Source organism: Takifugu flavidus, chromosome 18, assembly GCF_003711565.1.
Source record: "Takifugu flavidus isolate HTHZ2018 chromosome 18, ASM371156v2, whole genome shotgun sequence".
Lineage (NCBI taxonomy): Eukaryota > Metazoa > Chordata > Actinopteri > Tetraodontiformes > Tetraodontidae > Takifugu > Takifugu flavidus.
The window spans coordinates 2,870,935-2,887,406 of NC_079537.1; the positions used below are offsets into that span (position 1 = coordinate 2,870,935).

General features: G+C 48.9%; 2 protein-coding genes across 2 annotated transcripts in view; both read left to right on the top strand.

The window, feature by feature from the left end:
* The window catches only part of caskin1 (CASK interacting protein 1), a 209,578-nt gene that overhangs the window by 123,692 nt on the left and 69,414 nt on the right, over positions 1-16,472 (top strand). The window lies entirely within an intron of this gene.
* LOC130515499 (neurabin-2-like) lies at positions 397-16,099 on the top strand. Its single transcript, XM_057015784.1, has 15 exons — positions 397-558; positions 5,253-5,645; positions 5,721-5,917; positions 5,990-6,370; positions 6,458-7,102; positions 9,706-9,838; positions 10,198-10,318; positions 10,429-10,533; positions 10,649-10,784; positions 10,914-11,057; positions 11,130-11,183; positions 11,320-11,451; positions 11,558-11,655; positions 11,767-11,863; positions 12,607-16,099. Exons 2-15 carry the CDS (start codon positions 5,327-5,329, stop codon positions 12,658-12,660), a joined length of 2,616 nt encoding a protein of 871 aa, XP_056871764.1. The 5' UTR covers positions 397-558; positions 5,253-5,326; the 3' UTR covers positions 12,661-16,099.

The window sequence follows — 16,472 nt, forward strand, 5'->3', positions numbered from 1 at the left end:
CCCTAAATGACGTACATACTAAACGTCCTATTGTGGCGGTCTTGTGACCGGAAGTGACCTTTCACAATTGTGGCATCACTTGTATCCAAAAGTGAAGGAGCTCATTTGAAAAAAGCTCTTTAGTAACTTTAATCACATGTAGCAGTTCCAGAGCTCTAATCACACATATACTGTATTACACTTGTGTAATTTGTGTTGCTAAGCGTCATTTTTGCTCATTTTTTAGGAAGCAACACGTTCGTCCCTCACGCTAAAGTGATGCTACTGAATCCCCCTCAGTGTGAACCTGTGACGGAGGGAGACGAGACGGCGAGTCTCTGAAACGGGATGGAGAAAACGGGGGAGAAAGCTGATGTGATGGGAGGAGAGGGGGAGGTGGAGGAGGAGAAAGAGGGAGGGGCGGAGAGGAGAGGAGGCAGGCGGACGGGCTGTCGGTCTGCTTGCTCGCAGGAGGGATCAGCAGCAGCAGCAGCCGCCGCCGCCGGCGCAGGACAATGGACCCTCTCCGTCACGGCTCCTAAGGGGCACCTGGATGTCTCCGGCACACTGGAACATAAGGTACGATTAAGGCTCAAGAGTGCGGCTCCCGGCGGCTCTTAAACCAGTTGCTGTTTGGTTCGTGAGGGAGGAGAAGGTGCAGGAAGGAAGCACCGCAGCGCCCCGACGCTCTGGTAGCGGCAGGGCCTGACGGTCACCATCCGTCCAACACGCCTCCAGCTTGGAAACCGCTTGGAAATGTTAGAGCAGTGACTGAAATAATCACCTCAGCGACAGTGTTCGTGGGTTCGTGGTCGGGTTTGGACGAAGTGATTAGAATAGCCGGGGAAAGCGGCACATCCGGAGCGCCGAAGCACCGCTATTCCGCACACACTGGAAACAATGTGTCTCTTTTTTAAATACGCCTCATAATAAGTTCCCCCGGCGTGTAAATTAAAATGACGAGGTTAAAGCGGCGGCACAATCAACAGTGTGGCACGCCAAGGTGTATTCTGACAGTGAGATAAAAGAGACGACCCCTAATAATAGCCGGATTATTAATAATATGCGTGATGCGTTCACGTCGGCGGAAAAAAAAAGTGTGTTGTGTTGATCTCGTGTAACACTCGTTTTTGCTCTTAGAACGACGCTGGAGTAACGCGGACATTTGTTTGGATAGATGTCAGAGCCAGTGTATGTCCATCATGGCAACAAAGCGACAGCAGGAGTGCGTGTGTGCGTGCGTGTGAGTGTGTGACAGAGGCTCCCAGGCCCCCCTCTCTCTCCAGATGCAGGCCCTGTAGTGTGAATAGATGGAGTCATTGTAGTTGCCATAATGTGTCCTCTGTTGAACGCTGTGACGCACACAGATACAGAGATGCTGTTCACTTCAGGCTGGACTCGCAGCAACATCAACGATGCATCTGCAGTCCAGCACATCAGCCTTCATTTGTTGTCTGGACAGATCTTATTCTTGATGTGCCAGGAAAAGACCACGTACATGTCGGTCTTAGTGCAGGAGTTTGCATTTGCTCTCTGAGAGCTGATATATGGTGCTTAATAGAAAATGTTAGGAGGACACATTTAAGACCGTGGGATGATTCAATTAATTGGTTTAAATTGAAGGGAGGCTTAAGAGACGGAGTTTCCAACTTTGCCGGTTCTCTCGCGCTTGTTGTCTTCTGCTGGCCACCATTAAATCCTCCCAGCTGCTATCTGTGCTGCTATCTGTGCCTGCTCTCTGCAGCGCGTCATGACTCATTTTTGCAAGCACCATGCAGAAATCAATAAAAGTGCTATGAAGCACTGGCTTTGTAATAACACTTTCTAATGTTAGCATTTAGTCTGACCGCTGAATATATTGTCTGTCCTTTTTACAGATCAAGCAATTCAAATTAAGCTATCGCAATAAAATGACACACAATCGTGCGTCTGGAAACCATTTTAGATGCATATTTGTGAGAAATTGTGATAACAGGCAGAGATGTGTGCATGCTGACTTGAACTCACTGGTTTTTTGGGGGTTTTTTTTTGCTCTTCCAGCCACTAAAACCCTTTACACATGTCATTTAGAGAAACACAGGCTGCTGTTTTTGTGCTGCAGCCTGTATTTAGCGATGGGAGGGGCAGCCTGACTGTGCGAGGACCTCCCATCGATAGTGTAGAAGGACGCAGATTAGCCTTCTCTATCTCCTGGGGGAAAATTCACACAACGGTCATTTGCATCCGTGTATTTTAGAACGTCGGCTGCTGCTGTGCTCTTCGTGTGTTGTAGATTTTATTGGCTTGACTTTGGGATTGTTTTGTTGTTTTATATCTCTCAGTGGTGGGAAAAAAATGCATGGGAATCTGGCTGGATGAATCATGATGGACACGCGGTGGCTGGAACAGCAGGCGAATCAATGCTGGTTGATGTCTTTAGTCACTGGAAAAATCTGTCTCTCTTTCACGCAGTTGGTGTTAAGCACTGTGTTTTGATCCCTTCCCAGTATCCCTGTTTTTATAGAGCACAAGCATGGAGCAGCGCAGTGAATGATGGGAACAAACCAGCAAGATTCTGCTGCAGTAGGAGACAGATGTTGTTCTTGGAAAGGCAGGGTACAGCGAAATCCAGGCTGCTGCTCATTCCAACTGTCACATTTATTTCAACCAGCAGATGAAACTGCCCCTAGAATTATGTGGCCCGAAGCACAGCGGCGGTCCCAGTGCGTCACGTCCGATTCACTCTCTCCGGTCCACAAGATCAGCACGTCAGTGTTTAATATTTGATAATACAGCGCCACAAGACATTGTGTGTGTTTGTGTGCGCCACGGCTGCCTGTGTGTCATTTGTGTTCAGCGGAGGAGGCCTTGTTTGATTCGGCTCAGTCAGCATCCAGGTTGTTCGTGTTGCCACTGAAAGGGATGCAACTGCTACGACAGGGGAGTTTATGCAGCTCTCGCGCAGATCTGTTCTCTATTGGCACTATTAGCTGTTTCTGCACACGTCAGCCCTTTAACACTGCTCAGAATAATACCGGAGTAAAAGGCCCCTTAGTCTTCAAAAGGTACTTACGGCCTAGCGACACTTGTCGTTGTTATAGGTACGGATAATGATAGATGCTGTAGAATAGCAGCAAGATGTTTTAAATGGACGAGTAACTGATTATTGTTGTGACCGCATGGCCAAGCTAACGCTAACCGTGTTAACAGCAGACAAGCTCCTGCTCAGCACCGCTCCTGCGAGTTAGACCATTGTGGACGCTGAGGCAGGCTAACATTACCTTCAACAGTTTCATCAGCTAGCTAATCCTTCCCTGTTGTTGCCCTCAGATGCTCTAGCGTTCAGGCTTCTCTTGGCAGTTGTGTTTATGTGTGTGTGTGTGTGCGCGCGTGTGTGTTTCAGATGTGCGTTTTTGATCCTTATATGTTTTTAAGACCGTTTTATTGCCCAATCCTGGAAATCTGTTTAGCAATAATATCAATATGCCTGAGGGCCAGACTAACTCTGCTATTGCAAAGACAATTTTTACAACCAGTTCACATAATTGTTTAACTCACCTTTTAATGAGCTTGGGATCTTGAGCTAAATCAAAGCTTTCAAGAGTTGAGCAAAATGACAAAATTCTGCATTATGGCGTCAAGATGCACTGTTATTTTCCTTCTTAGTAACAGTACTTTGGAAGCAATTCTTGAAGTTTATTTTCAAGTTTAAGTTCAAGTTTATGACTTGATGATTGAAGCCAATTAACCACACCATCAGGAAGTGATGACTGCGGTGGTGGGAAAGGATTTCAACAGATTTTAACGTGAAGGCTACGAATGATTCAGTTCTTTTGGGCTGAGAAGAATCAAGTGAAGGATTCGCTTTATTACTGTGACAATCAGTCAGTTAGGACGACCGATCGCACCTCCGCTGTGAATTTTCACACAAATCCCACCGAGGCTGTTTAACAAACTGAAGATATGTCTTTGGCTCGGTCCACAGCTGAGAATTCTCTCGGGAACTAAACATTTTATTTTGTTTGGTTTTTAAGCTTGTGATGAACAGACTCATACAGAGCCTGAAAAGAGGAAGGAAGCTCTGAAATTTGTTACATAAATTGTACATATTAGGGCGAGTTTTATTCTTTTAAGCGTAAATAAACTATGACTCCTGTGTGAGCCAGAGGTGCTTAAAGGAACTTTAACTTTTGGAAAAAGTTGAACAGTGAATTTATTGCTGTAATCTAGGATTATCATCATAATTACTCAAAATTACATTAAAAAAATGGGAGTACATTTAGCTTAAGAACCGGCTGCTTCAATACAGTTTTGTTGCCATGCCGATAAAAAGATGTATGCAGTCAAAAACTGGAGAACTATCATAATGTTATGTTTTTAACATGTTTGATTAAAACAAGGAGACATTAAATATACCACAGACTGTATCTACTGTGAATTTCCCGAGGGATTTGTGGTGGCCTAGCTGTTAGCATAAAGGCTCAGCTGTTAGCACTGTCACTTTCAGCACACGATTGCAGGGTTTAGGCTTGAACGGCATTCTAAATAAAACAAGGTCTAGTTGTTATATACATAATTCAGTTTTCTGCCTGCTGAAATTTGGTCTAAGAATAAATGACATTGTGAACCAGAGCAAACTGTTTCGTATCAGGGGACGCCATCTGCCTTCTCTATTCATGAGCTCGCGTAGCAGCATAACAACATGGGGCACGTGAGGCCACAGCGCATCACATTTAGCATTTAACTGGATTATTTTGATGTCCCCCGCAGTGCTGTGATGTGGGTGTTATGGAATCACACGTGAGGAGTGGCCAAAGCAAACCTGGCAAGAATATTATAAGTCATCTGTCTTCACAGGTTTTAATTTTTGCCTGTTCCTCAGAACAGTAGCTATAAGGGCCCCTCTGATGATCAGTGATTCTTTAAGCATGTCTGGATGATGTTCAAACTCAACCAAAAGTCCCTGGTTGGAACTGGCGCCGACAGCTGGCTCCAGAAAGAAGAAGTGAAGCGAAGGTGAAACTTCGATGAATCAGCTTCCGCTTGTTCTAGACATTATTCTTAAGCCTCGGAACCTTGTGCACGACACATGAGAGAAGAGCCATTGACCTGCTGTTGTCCTTTCCTTGTTAGCATCACTGCCACAGACCAAGCGCTATGGATGCTAACCATTATTGTTGTTATTAAATTGCTGACCAATCCAGATCCAGCTTGTTCCTTTTTCCCCTTTTTCTAATCTTGTTGGGCTTCTTTCATAACTGACTGTTGACCTTTTGACCCTGCGTGTGTTGCAGGAGGTGAATGTCAAACAGCTTCAGGATGGCGCCATCCTCGTTCCTGCCACCAGCGGGCATCTGACTCGCCAAATATGATGAGAAGCGACCCTTCGTCGGCCGCTGGGGGCAACGCGGCCTCAGGCGGAAGCAGCGGGGGAAGCGGCAACTCTAACCTTCGGAGCCCCTCGCCACACCGCAACGCGTACCAGGCGGGCCTGGCTGCCCTCAAGAAGGCCACCGATCATCTCAACAATGCAGCCAACGGAGGCCCCGACCCCGCCTCCAAACCTGCTCCTCTGCCCCGGCCGACGGGGAGGGGCCGGAAGTACGGCTCAAATGTTCACCGGATCAAGAACATGTTCATGCAGATGCAGTCTCCGGGCGACGAAGAGGACGGAGCAAAAGTCATAGGTGTGGTGACGTGTGTTAGAGGGTGAAGTAGGCTTCTGTTTTTGTGAAACTCTCCACCTCACCTTCCTCCCTCAGGCAACGATCAGGCGGTGAAGCTCTCCCTGCCCAGAGCGTCCAGCCTCAACGAGAACGTGGACCACAGCGCGCTCCTCAAACTCGGAGCCACAGTCTCCGAGAGGGTCAACCGCTTCGACACGAAGCCCGGCGGGGAGGGCGTGGGCTTTTCTAAGCTCCAGGAGACCAGAAGGATCTTTGAACAGCGCACCCTACAGGTCAGGAGGTTACTGTTACGCCGACACATGTGTTTGATTCCAATTCAAGACCTTCCGCGCTGTCTGCTCCAGGAGAAACAAGCCGCCACCAATCGGATCTTGCTGAAGAAGGAGCGAGCATCGGGTTTCCAGGACAGCCGTCTGGACGTGGTGGCTCGCTTCAATGGCTCGACCGAGGCTTTGGACCGGCTCGATGAGGCCCCGGCAGATGTGTGCGTGCCTGGCCCTGTTTGTGGGGCAGCAGATGCAGTGGGACCTGCAGAGGCCGTCAGCCCCACGGTCAGTCAGCTCAGTGCTGTTTTTGAGAAGAGCAAACCTCAGAGCGGCGTCTGCGTCCCTCAGAGCGGCGTCTGCGTCCCTCAGAGCAGCGTCTGCGTCCCTCAGCGTCGCTCTGCCCCCACCCTTCCACCCAAACCAAAGCCTCCTGCCAGAGCGGAAGAAAGCGGGAGAAAGGTAAATTAAATTTCCCCTCGATATTATGAAAGGCGCTCTAAGAAAAGTGCGGATGACCTCATCTTTCCTCATGTTTCCATCATGTAGGAAGTGTCATCTCCGGATGAGGAAGACCACCAGCAGCTCATGGGGAATCAGGCAGCAAAGCTCCCAGAAACGGCCGATTCGTTCCCCAAGTCTGTGGCCGACAACAAGGAAAAAAACAGTCTGGAGGTGTCTGTGGAACAGCCTTCCAACTCCTCGACGCCCTTCGCCTCCTCGGCCAAGGTCAAACCAGAAGGTTCAGTCCAGCCAACAGGAAGTGAGGCCAAGAGCTTGAGTACAGGGCAGGAACAGACTGACAGAGTGGATGGCTGCCAAGCATCTGATGCCCAAGCCAGGCTGGTGCAGGCCGAGGTCCACGCTTCTCTGGAAAATGGTGTAAAGGAACCTTCAAGTTCTTCACCTTCTTCAGAGGAGAAAGGAGCAGACTCTGATAGAAGAGAGGAGGAGGAGGAGGAGGAGGACGGCTCAAGAAAGGATGATTACTCAGAGGGTGATCTTATAGATATTAGTGCATACAGCGGGGTTGGGGAGGATTCAGGGGACAGCCAGTTAGACGATGAGGAGGATGAGGAAGATGAGGAGGTTTACCAGCCAGAAACCAGCTGCTGTGAGATCCCAGGCCTCCCAGAGGAAGAGGAGCCACCACCAGCCAATCGGAAGATATGCTTCAGCACCGCCCCGATCACAGTGAGTTATTGTCAGGTTCTATGGCCCATCCAGCCAATCTTAGTCCTGTTTTGAGTCCAGATCCAGCAGTGACACAAATGACCCGTCTTTTTTGTTGCTAAATTATCCATTTCCTGTAAACTTTAGGGTCATTTTATTCATATAACAATGGAAACTTCAGTAGATTGCGTTAGAAAAAGAAAACGCAACATGTCGCATTCGCCTCAGATGGATGATAAACATAAACAACTGCGATTTCCTGCTGATTAGAGCTGTCCTGTAGTGCTGCAGCTGTCGGAACTCGATCAAAGATAGGAGCCTCTTTCCTCTACCGCAGAGTGCTGCGCTGCTGCACAGCCCTAGAGCAGCGCTCTGCCGGCGTCTGTGAAAGGCAGCTGTGCACAAACGTGTCACGACACGCCACCGTCAAGACATCGTATGTTCCGCCAGTCAGTAGCCCAGACCGGGAACACCACTGTGGTGTCAATTGCAAAGGTGACGGCGCTGCCCCACAAACTAGTGACGCCCTGTTCAGTCACATGACAACAACGTTCCCCGTTCTGTGGAAGTGGTGTAATTCGCTCTCTTTGAGTTTTTTTCATATTTAGGGAGGTGTTTTTTGGCTGTGAGCTGGCTGCCTGGACATGTAGGGTGGCAATTCACTCAGCCAGGAGTGTACAAACCTGCTCTAGCACTCCTCATGTTCAAGTTTTCATCGCCCACTAGACCATGGAAAAGTTACAAAGTAGCATTACTGTGTTGTTGGAACTGTTTTCCAAAGTTCTGAATGTGTTTGGTGTTTCTACAACCTGCTCTCATAGCTAGCTTGTTTGACTACTGGATTTGTCTTTGCTGAGCTATTGGAATGTAGCAGGGTGTGTTTGTTTTCCTTGAAAATGCTCGTGTGTACACACACACACACAAAGGTAGGAAAGCTGATTGATAAGGATCATAAAATGGAGCTTTGTCTGGAGGAAAAGACACTGGGTGTGTTGGGTTTCTGTCAGCTGCAAAGGTGAAGTTAAAAGTAGAGTTCATGGATGCCGCGGACCCCCTGAGTGGGCTCATTAACACGGAGCACAATGAAGAGGCCTGGGGATTGTATCGAAAAAGCTCGGAGCAGTTTGGATTATATTCATCTCTGATGCAGATCCGTGAAACTTCAGGAAATCCTGAAAGAACGTCAGCCCCGATTCACCAAGGTCAGACCGCTAACCAGCTCTGACACCCCCTTAAGCATGAGTATCCCCCAGGTTCCATTAGTTAGCCTCTCTGGTTGTTGTCGTCATGATTCCTGAGGACAAATTGGATTGATGACATGAAGAGCGAAGCTTAAAAGTTACCCAACAGGAAGGAAATGTGACTACAGGAAACAGAAACAATCACAAACTCCTCAGAGCGCGCGTGCGCGTGTGTGTGTGTGTGTGTGTGTGTGTGGCACTGAGAGAGAGAGAGAGAAGACTGTATCAATGCCTCCTAATTATGATGCCTCAGGCTGTCTCACTCTGTATGTTGTGCTAAAAATTAGCATATCTGCCAGACAGAGCAGCTAAGAGCCAGTGCCAAACTCGCACTGGGCACAAGCCTGTGGGCGCCATGGAAACGAAGCCCGGGCTGCTGGGCTCACACAGTTTGGGGTGGTGATGGACAGTAGAAAAAGGGAATGAAAAATGTAGGGATGTCACAGTTCTACTGAATCAACGACTAAATGTCAATGGTAAAAGAAACGCACAATGAGACGTAGCGCCACATACACGATGATAAAGGGACTCATTTCATTCAGCTTTTGTTCTTTTAACAGTAGGTGCGTATGGTTGTGGATATCAAAGCACTGTGATTGATCCATTCAAATGAAACATGACAAATGTACACTTTCAACATTGGCCCGCCTGTTTTCCTGCTGTAAATAATAATAATAATAGTAATTATATATGACTGATGTGCTTGGCATCAGGTCAACGTCTCCAGCGTGTATTCCGTCTGTCTCTGTTTTCCTCTTCCTGTCCCTCTCTCCCCCCTCGTCTGCCTCTCTCGCCCTCCTCTATATGAGCCTGGTCCTGTTGACGGTTTCTTCCTGTTAAAAGGGAGTTTGTCTTTGCCATTGTTGCATGTTTCAATCTATCAATCTTTATTTATATAGCGTCTTTTACAATCAAAATTGTTTCAAGGCGCTTTCCAGAATCCCAGGGCCTGACCCCAGACAAGCAACAGTGGCAAGAAAAAACTCCCCTTTAACAGGAAGAAACCTTGAGTAGGACCAAGCTCATGTAGGGGGACCCTCCTGCTGATGGGGGGCTGGGTAGAGAGAGGAGAGGAGAGAGGAGAGGAGAGGAGAGGAGAGGAGAGGAGAGGAGAGGAGAGGAGGGGAGAGGCATAGCTCATAGAGAATACATACAGAAATACATTATATTAAGTAAATTGTGCTGCGGGTGGAGTCAGGTTGAGTGGGTGAGCGGGGTCGGAGGTAAGTATGCAGCTCTGAAGGCGGTGTTTGGGGGTCTGGCTCTGGGTTTCCATAATTCTTGATCGTAACAAATGTGCGTTCCACCTTTGGAAAGTTTTTTTTAATGCAAAAGTAGTTCTGTGACAACCAGCCGTGTGCCCTTGGACCCCCCCGTTTCTAGGTCTTCGCCACCTACTCCAATGAGGACTACGACCGCCGCAACGATGACATCGACCCCATGGCGGCCTCCGCTGAGTACGAGCTGGAGAAAAGGGTGGAGAAGCTGGACCTCTTTCCCGTGGAGCTGGAGAAAGGTGTCCATACACTCCTGCGCCCTCACACACTCCATGTCAGCGACCGAGCGCCGCGCGGTCACGCTTGTTACGTAACTCCACTCACTCATTCAATAACTGGGAGGGTGCTATTCACGGACCTCCGCTGTCTGCTAGCATCTCCTTTATCCCCTAATGGGCTTAATCTTAGGCGTGGATTAGCCTCATTAGCTGGACGTCATTCTAGAGGTGGCGGAATGGAACTCTAGAGCCGCGAGTATGTAAACACATGATTACGTCATAGATTTTGATTATTAGAAATAACAATTATTAACTTCCTAAAAAACCCGAGCTGTTTATAGTGGGGGCAGATCTAACAGGGTGTTCTGTGTGTTTTCCAGACAGTGATGGTCTTGGTATCAGTATAATCGGGATGGGAGCTGGAGCCGACATGGGTCTGGAGAAACTGGGGATCTTTGTTAAGACCGTCACTGAGGGTGGAGCAGCGCAGAGGGATGGAAGGTGCCGCCTCCTGCCTCGCGTCTCACGCCCCGCCTTTGATCGCTTCCATTGATTTGAACGCCAAAAGCAGCATGATGGAGCGACACGCTGTCTTTCTTTCTTGGACGCAGGATCCAGGTCAACGATCTGATCGTGGAGGTCGACGGAACAAGCCTCGTCGGCGTGACTCAGAGCTTCGCGGCGTCGGTCCTGCGCAACACCAGCGGCAGCGTCAGGTCTGACACACACTCACGGGTTTTTCCTCCATTTGCGTGTGTGTGTGTGTGTGTTCGGGTTTGTAGCCTTTACTGATCTAATCTGCCAATTCACTGCGTATGGTGTGTGTTGTAGATTCATAATTGGTCGGGAGAAGCCTGGGGAGCAGAGCGAGGTGGCTCAGCTCATCCAGCAGACCCTGGAACAGGAGCGATGGCAACGGGAGATGATGGAGCAGAGATACAAGCAGTACATGGACGACGATGAGGAGGTACTAGCACACTCGGAGCGGGCGCCGCAGCACCGCCGTCTTCTGGGGTTTAATCATCGAGATGCTGTCGCCGCCGGTGTTGCTGCGTGAACTGCACCCACGAGTCAGCTTCGGCGTTTTTGCCTGCAGACGGGTGAATACGCGACCGATGAAGAGCAAGAGATGAGCCCGGTGTTCCCCAACTCCATCGAGGTGTTTGACCTGGCGGAGAACCAGGACATGCTGTCTCCCGTAGAGCTGGACCCCGAGAAACTGGCGCACAAGTTCAAGGAGGTTCGTGCGGGTCGGATCATTTCAGACATTTCAGCGGGCGGTCGGGCTCAAGGATTTTGTCTCTTCTTAAAGCTCCAGATCAAACACGCGGTGACCCAGGCGGAGATCCAGCTGCTGAAGAGGAAGGTGAGGCCGCGGCTTCTCCTATGAAACGCTGTTTTCCTCGGATGCTTCTGGCCCAAAACTGACTTAACGCTGCCTCCTCTTCCTCCTCCTCCTCCTCCTCCTCCTCCTGCCACACCACCACCCACGTCACCTCTAGCTGGCGCACGCGGAGCAGGACAAGCTGCGTTGGCGGATGGAGCGCGCTCAGCTGGAGCAAAGCATTCAAGACAGCAAAGAGAGGATGGAGAAACTGGAAGGCTACTGGATGGAAGCGCAGTCGCTGTGTAAGGTAAGAAGAGGAGCGGGAGGAGGAAAGAGCACTAAATGTGGACTCCAGTCATCATTAACCCGCTGAACTGACACGTGGCTTCGTGACGTTATGCCCGGGCTCGCAGGCGGTGGATGAACACCTGAAGGAAACCCAGGCCCAGTACCAAACTCTGGAGAGGAAATACATCAAAGCCAAGAGGCTGGTGAAGGAATACCAGCAGAAGTGAGAAGGCAGAATCCCAGAAAGTTCCAAACAGAAACAAGACTGTGACTTTAACACGCGCACGTGTGTGTGTGTGTGTGTGTGTGTGTGTGTGTGTGTGTGTGTGTGTAGGGAGATCGAGCACCTGAAGGTGGAGACGGCTCAGCGCCGAGAGCAGGAGCAGATTGAAGCGACACACAGAGAGGAAACGGACAACCTGCAGGAAAAGGTCAGCGAGGGTCTTTGTGAGCGTTGTTCTGCTCCAGCAGAGTGGAGCAGGTCCAGTTACCCACTGACAGGGTTCTGCTGGCCCCTGCAGCGCTGCACGTCAGCAGCTTCTGATTGGTTAACGGCCCTCACACTTCCTGTTTGTGGGTTGTGGTCTAGAACAATGTTGCTGCTGGCCTGGTGATTACGCAACCCTCTCCAATACTGTCATCAAAATGTATAGATTACCCATCAGCCACTGGGAAGGAAGCCAGCAAGCATTTCAGTCCGTCTCAGGAAACGTGCGAGAGCAGCACCGTACGTTGGCAGACTTGTCGATCCAGATGATCCGTTTTAAGTTTTTTTAATCCCCTGAAACCCTGGAATTTGCAGCCGCGGCAGGAAATTGGATCATCAGTTCAGAAAAAAACAATTGGCGTATGAGAAATATGACGTTGGCTGTTGTACAGCAGTGAAAAATAAGAACTTTGAGTTGATTCTACATGTCTACACACAGGAACTTCCCTTTTTTTAAATAAAGGGAGACCCGTGAGTCTATTCCTGTCTTATCTTCTGCGGCTAATCCCTGTCTGGGTCACTGGCACAGCTCTGAGCGGAGGATACGAGACACTCAGCACCTGACTGGAGGTGTAAAAACGGTCCTCTTTCCTCACCTGCACGCAGGTGCCGGTGTTGCGTCATCACAGGTGCTCCAGGCCCTCTTCGGTCCACTTCCTTCAAAGCGCGTGTTTATCTCTGCCGCAGATCACGGACCTCGAGACCAAAGTGGACGCCCTGAAGAGCCCCCAATCTTCGTAGACTGCTGCTACTTCCTGCTTCCTGTCTGTGACAGGAAGTGGAGCCCCTCAGCCGTTACCCTCCACCAGACTGTGAGAGAAGCCATCCCATCTGCCATCCAGAACCCTGCACTCCCCACGACGCTCCCGGCGTGTCTTCCCAGCAGGTAACACGACCACCAACCCCCCCCCCCCCCCCCCCCCCCCCCCCGGTACCGTCATCTCATCACGGCAGGTGGGGGACGGAGCGTCCATCGTCGAACTTCCTCATTTGTGTTTCGTGGGCTGGACGAAAACCCACCCTGTGAATTTCATGTCATAAAACGTGCAGAAGAAGAGGGCTGATGGCGGCAGACCTCCCACCTCCATCTGCAGCTTCTTTCTGTGGAACTCGAGTGGCGAGTGGACGGGCGGCTGCGGCGTGCTGCGTGTACATACTCCATCCTTGTGTTAGAAAAGGCTTCAGTCAGGGCCTGATGGGAGCGTGACGCCCGAACCGTAAAGTCTCGCCGCCTCTCGGCCCTTTCCTTTCATCGCTGATGGTCAACAGGGTGTGAATCCTTTCAATTCTGGTGTTTACAGATTCTTCCTGACAGACATGTGCATCTCTGAAAAGCTAACCCTATTAAAAAGGACACGTTAGCGTGAATCAGCGAGCATTCGGAGGCTCCTTCGTGCCCTTTCTGCGTGGTTTGATGAGCTCAGGCTACACAGAGAAGTGGGAATATTTTGTTTTTAAGCATTGATCTCTTGAGCTTTTGGCTGTTTTACACGTTTCCTAGACGTAGATCTGCTCTGCAAATTATCTGATTAGCTTGTTAGGTAGACACACTAGCTTAAATTAAAAAAAAAAGCATCACTTAATATTGAATTAATGTTTTATTGTTAATGTAAATACTCAAAAAAGGATTTATATGGAGACTTTGATTAACAGCCGTGGTTAAAGTCCCTGTTGTGCAAAGTCAAGAACAATAGCAGGCGGTATGGAAGCAAATAATGGCCATAACACTCGCTTTGATTTTTTAAACTTACTTTTTTAGACTGTTCTGCAAAGTTCCTGACATAAAATAAAAAAAAAACAGGCACTTGGATGTGTACAGTCAAAGCTTTTTAGAATTTGTCATTTGGCTGTCCTTTTTTGAGCTGTTTTTATCCTAAAAGATTCCATCTGGAAATAGTTTTTCCTAATCATGGGACTGGTCTGGTGGATTCCCTCAGGCTGCCTTGTTTCAGTGGTTTCATTAACGTGTTTGTTAATTATTTCAGTTTCAAGCGTCATTAAAAAACAGAAAAGCCTAAAACTGGATGGCCTTTATTTGCTCCCTGCTCCTGGAGCAGAGGGCATCATGGGTAATTATGTTAGCCTCTTTCTTTTAGCTTACTGACTTTTTAAATGCTAAAAATGCAGGAAATATCTTAATTTGTGTGTGTTTTTTTGACCTTTCTGTCAGTATTTGTCCTTCCTGATAACAAGGCTTCACGAATGAAACACGGGCGTCTTCCTCCTGTGTGAACCTGCTGTGTGTGTGTGTGTGTGTGTGTGTGCATGTGCGTTACTCTGATCTCATGGGTGGAGGGGCAGATCAAGTGTTAATAGCCCCTTTTCATGTACCCAAGAACAACTGGAGATGTTTTTGTTTTGTAGATTGTATTTTTGTGGCGCTTTGAACGCTCAGTGGCGATGAGGTCGGCCGTTGACGCCACGACAGGAAACCGGTGCTCAGTCAGGCCATCAACAGGCTAAATGTGTGTGTCGCTGCTCAATTGTTGCCATTGTTGTGACTTCAGGTGTGTGTTCATCAGGATGCAGCTTGCTGGCGAGCTCACTCACTTTGAATGAAGAGAGGCGGCCCGTTCGGACGAGCGGCTTTTGTCGCCCCCGGCAACATCTGCGGCCGCGCGGCCAAAGTCACTCAACGGTTTTTGTTCATGCTGATGCCAGGCTTTTTCCCTCTCTCTTCTACCGAACAAATGATTCATTCGCCGTCACGTTCGCCCGCTGACCAGCTAAAACGACGCTGTTGAGACAAACGTCACCGATGTTACCACGGTAACAGCATTGAGTCAGCTGCAGCTTTAATGGCGCCAAATATTAAGCACGTAGTTGCATTGATATAAAGTTTGTTGTGTTTTTTTTTTTACATAAATGTTAACATGTTATACACTTATGGATTGTCGTGTTGCTAAATGACCACCAACATGTTTGGATTTTCTTAATTTAACACAGAATAGCGCCTCTGTGTGTTATTGCGCAGTAAATGTAAGAACTTTTTCTCTCCACCTTCTGTATGGACGGCTCACAGGTCACAGCTCACTGTGATGGAACACTACTGTACAGACGATCGGGGGGGACGCCAGGACTCATGGCGTGAGATTGTCGTTGTTTTTGCAGTATCTTTACACTGTTAATAATAAAAGGAACCGGGTCTTTTTTATGGAATGGAAATCAGCCATAAACTGGAGGGGGTTTTTTTGGACGCGTTTCTTCCGATGTGAGCTGTACACACACAGTTTGGTCAATAGATCAGCGTCACGCTAAAGCCTGCGCGAGGCGACCAGGTTGCCTTGTTGCAGCTTGTTTGTAGTATTTGGAGCAGACAGGGAGTTTCCTCTTCCTCCCCGAAGGCTTCCACGCGGCGCCAGGTGAGCAGCAGTCGGAACCAGCCGCGTTGTTCACCGAATGTCACCTTGGATCCGTCACGAACCGCTCTTACTTCATCTGTTCTGAAGGAACATTTGTCATCTGTCCATTTCACCACCTCTCTTACATGAGTCCCGTCTGTCCAGCCTGGTAGAAGACATAATCCCAGGTGTCACCGCAGTATATAATCCGTTGGGCGGGTATTTTGACGAGACTGCTGAAATGAATGATACTGTTGCCTAAAGCACCCCCTAGTGGACAGTCGTGATATCAGAATTAGCTGAAAATATTCACGGTTGCTGGCTGTAGCTAACACATTGTTACACTGATTAGCATGGCGGCATTTGATAACTGGGTATAGATTGTGATGCCTCTCTCCAGCATTTTCTACTTTTACCTTCCCCCACCCACATGTGTCCCCCTCCTCACCCCACCGTCAATGGCGGCTCACGGTTAGAGGGTTTAGTGCCTTGCCTATCTAAACGCTAGCGGTACTGATAGTCGAGTGATGTTGAAGCACCAGAAATGTCTCCACGCTTGACTACGGGACCGTGTGGACTCCTGCTGGACGTTCCAGACGTTCACCCTGCACGCCTGCATCCACTTGATTGTCTCCAACAACCTCTTCCTGTATCTCAGGGTGGAACTGTGACAGGATGACTTTCTCTCTCAGTCTCAGCAGTAGTGAAGCCTTCACCGGCCAGAGCAGATGGAGGGAGATCAGAAAGGTCCGGGCCCGGATGGGTGCCACCCTGTTCGTCTGACCCTGTACCCGTCTGTCAGTATTGAACAATCGGAATAAAGAAGTTTAAATAATCAAGATATCTTTCATTTCCTGGACTGTGGACAGATGTGTACCGTTCTTTCCAGAAATCAAGCGTTTGTTGTTGACAACGTGCACAAGGACCCAACCGACCATCCTCTGCTCCCCAGTTTAGCATATTTAAGCTGCACATATGAGCGATACAGTATTTTGAAATATTTGAAGTCGGGAACTTTTTGGAAATTAATCCATTGATATTTAAATGGAGCAAATAAATCCGACCCCGGCTGTTGGGTTGTGATTGTTCTAAAACGGGATGTCCAGACCTGGGGGGGCAGGCTGGCCTGACCTGGCTGAAATTCCGGGGTCAGGCGACCCCTGTTGTAAAACAATGGAAATAGCATAAATAAGGGAATTAGGGCCATCATTT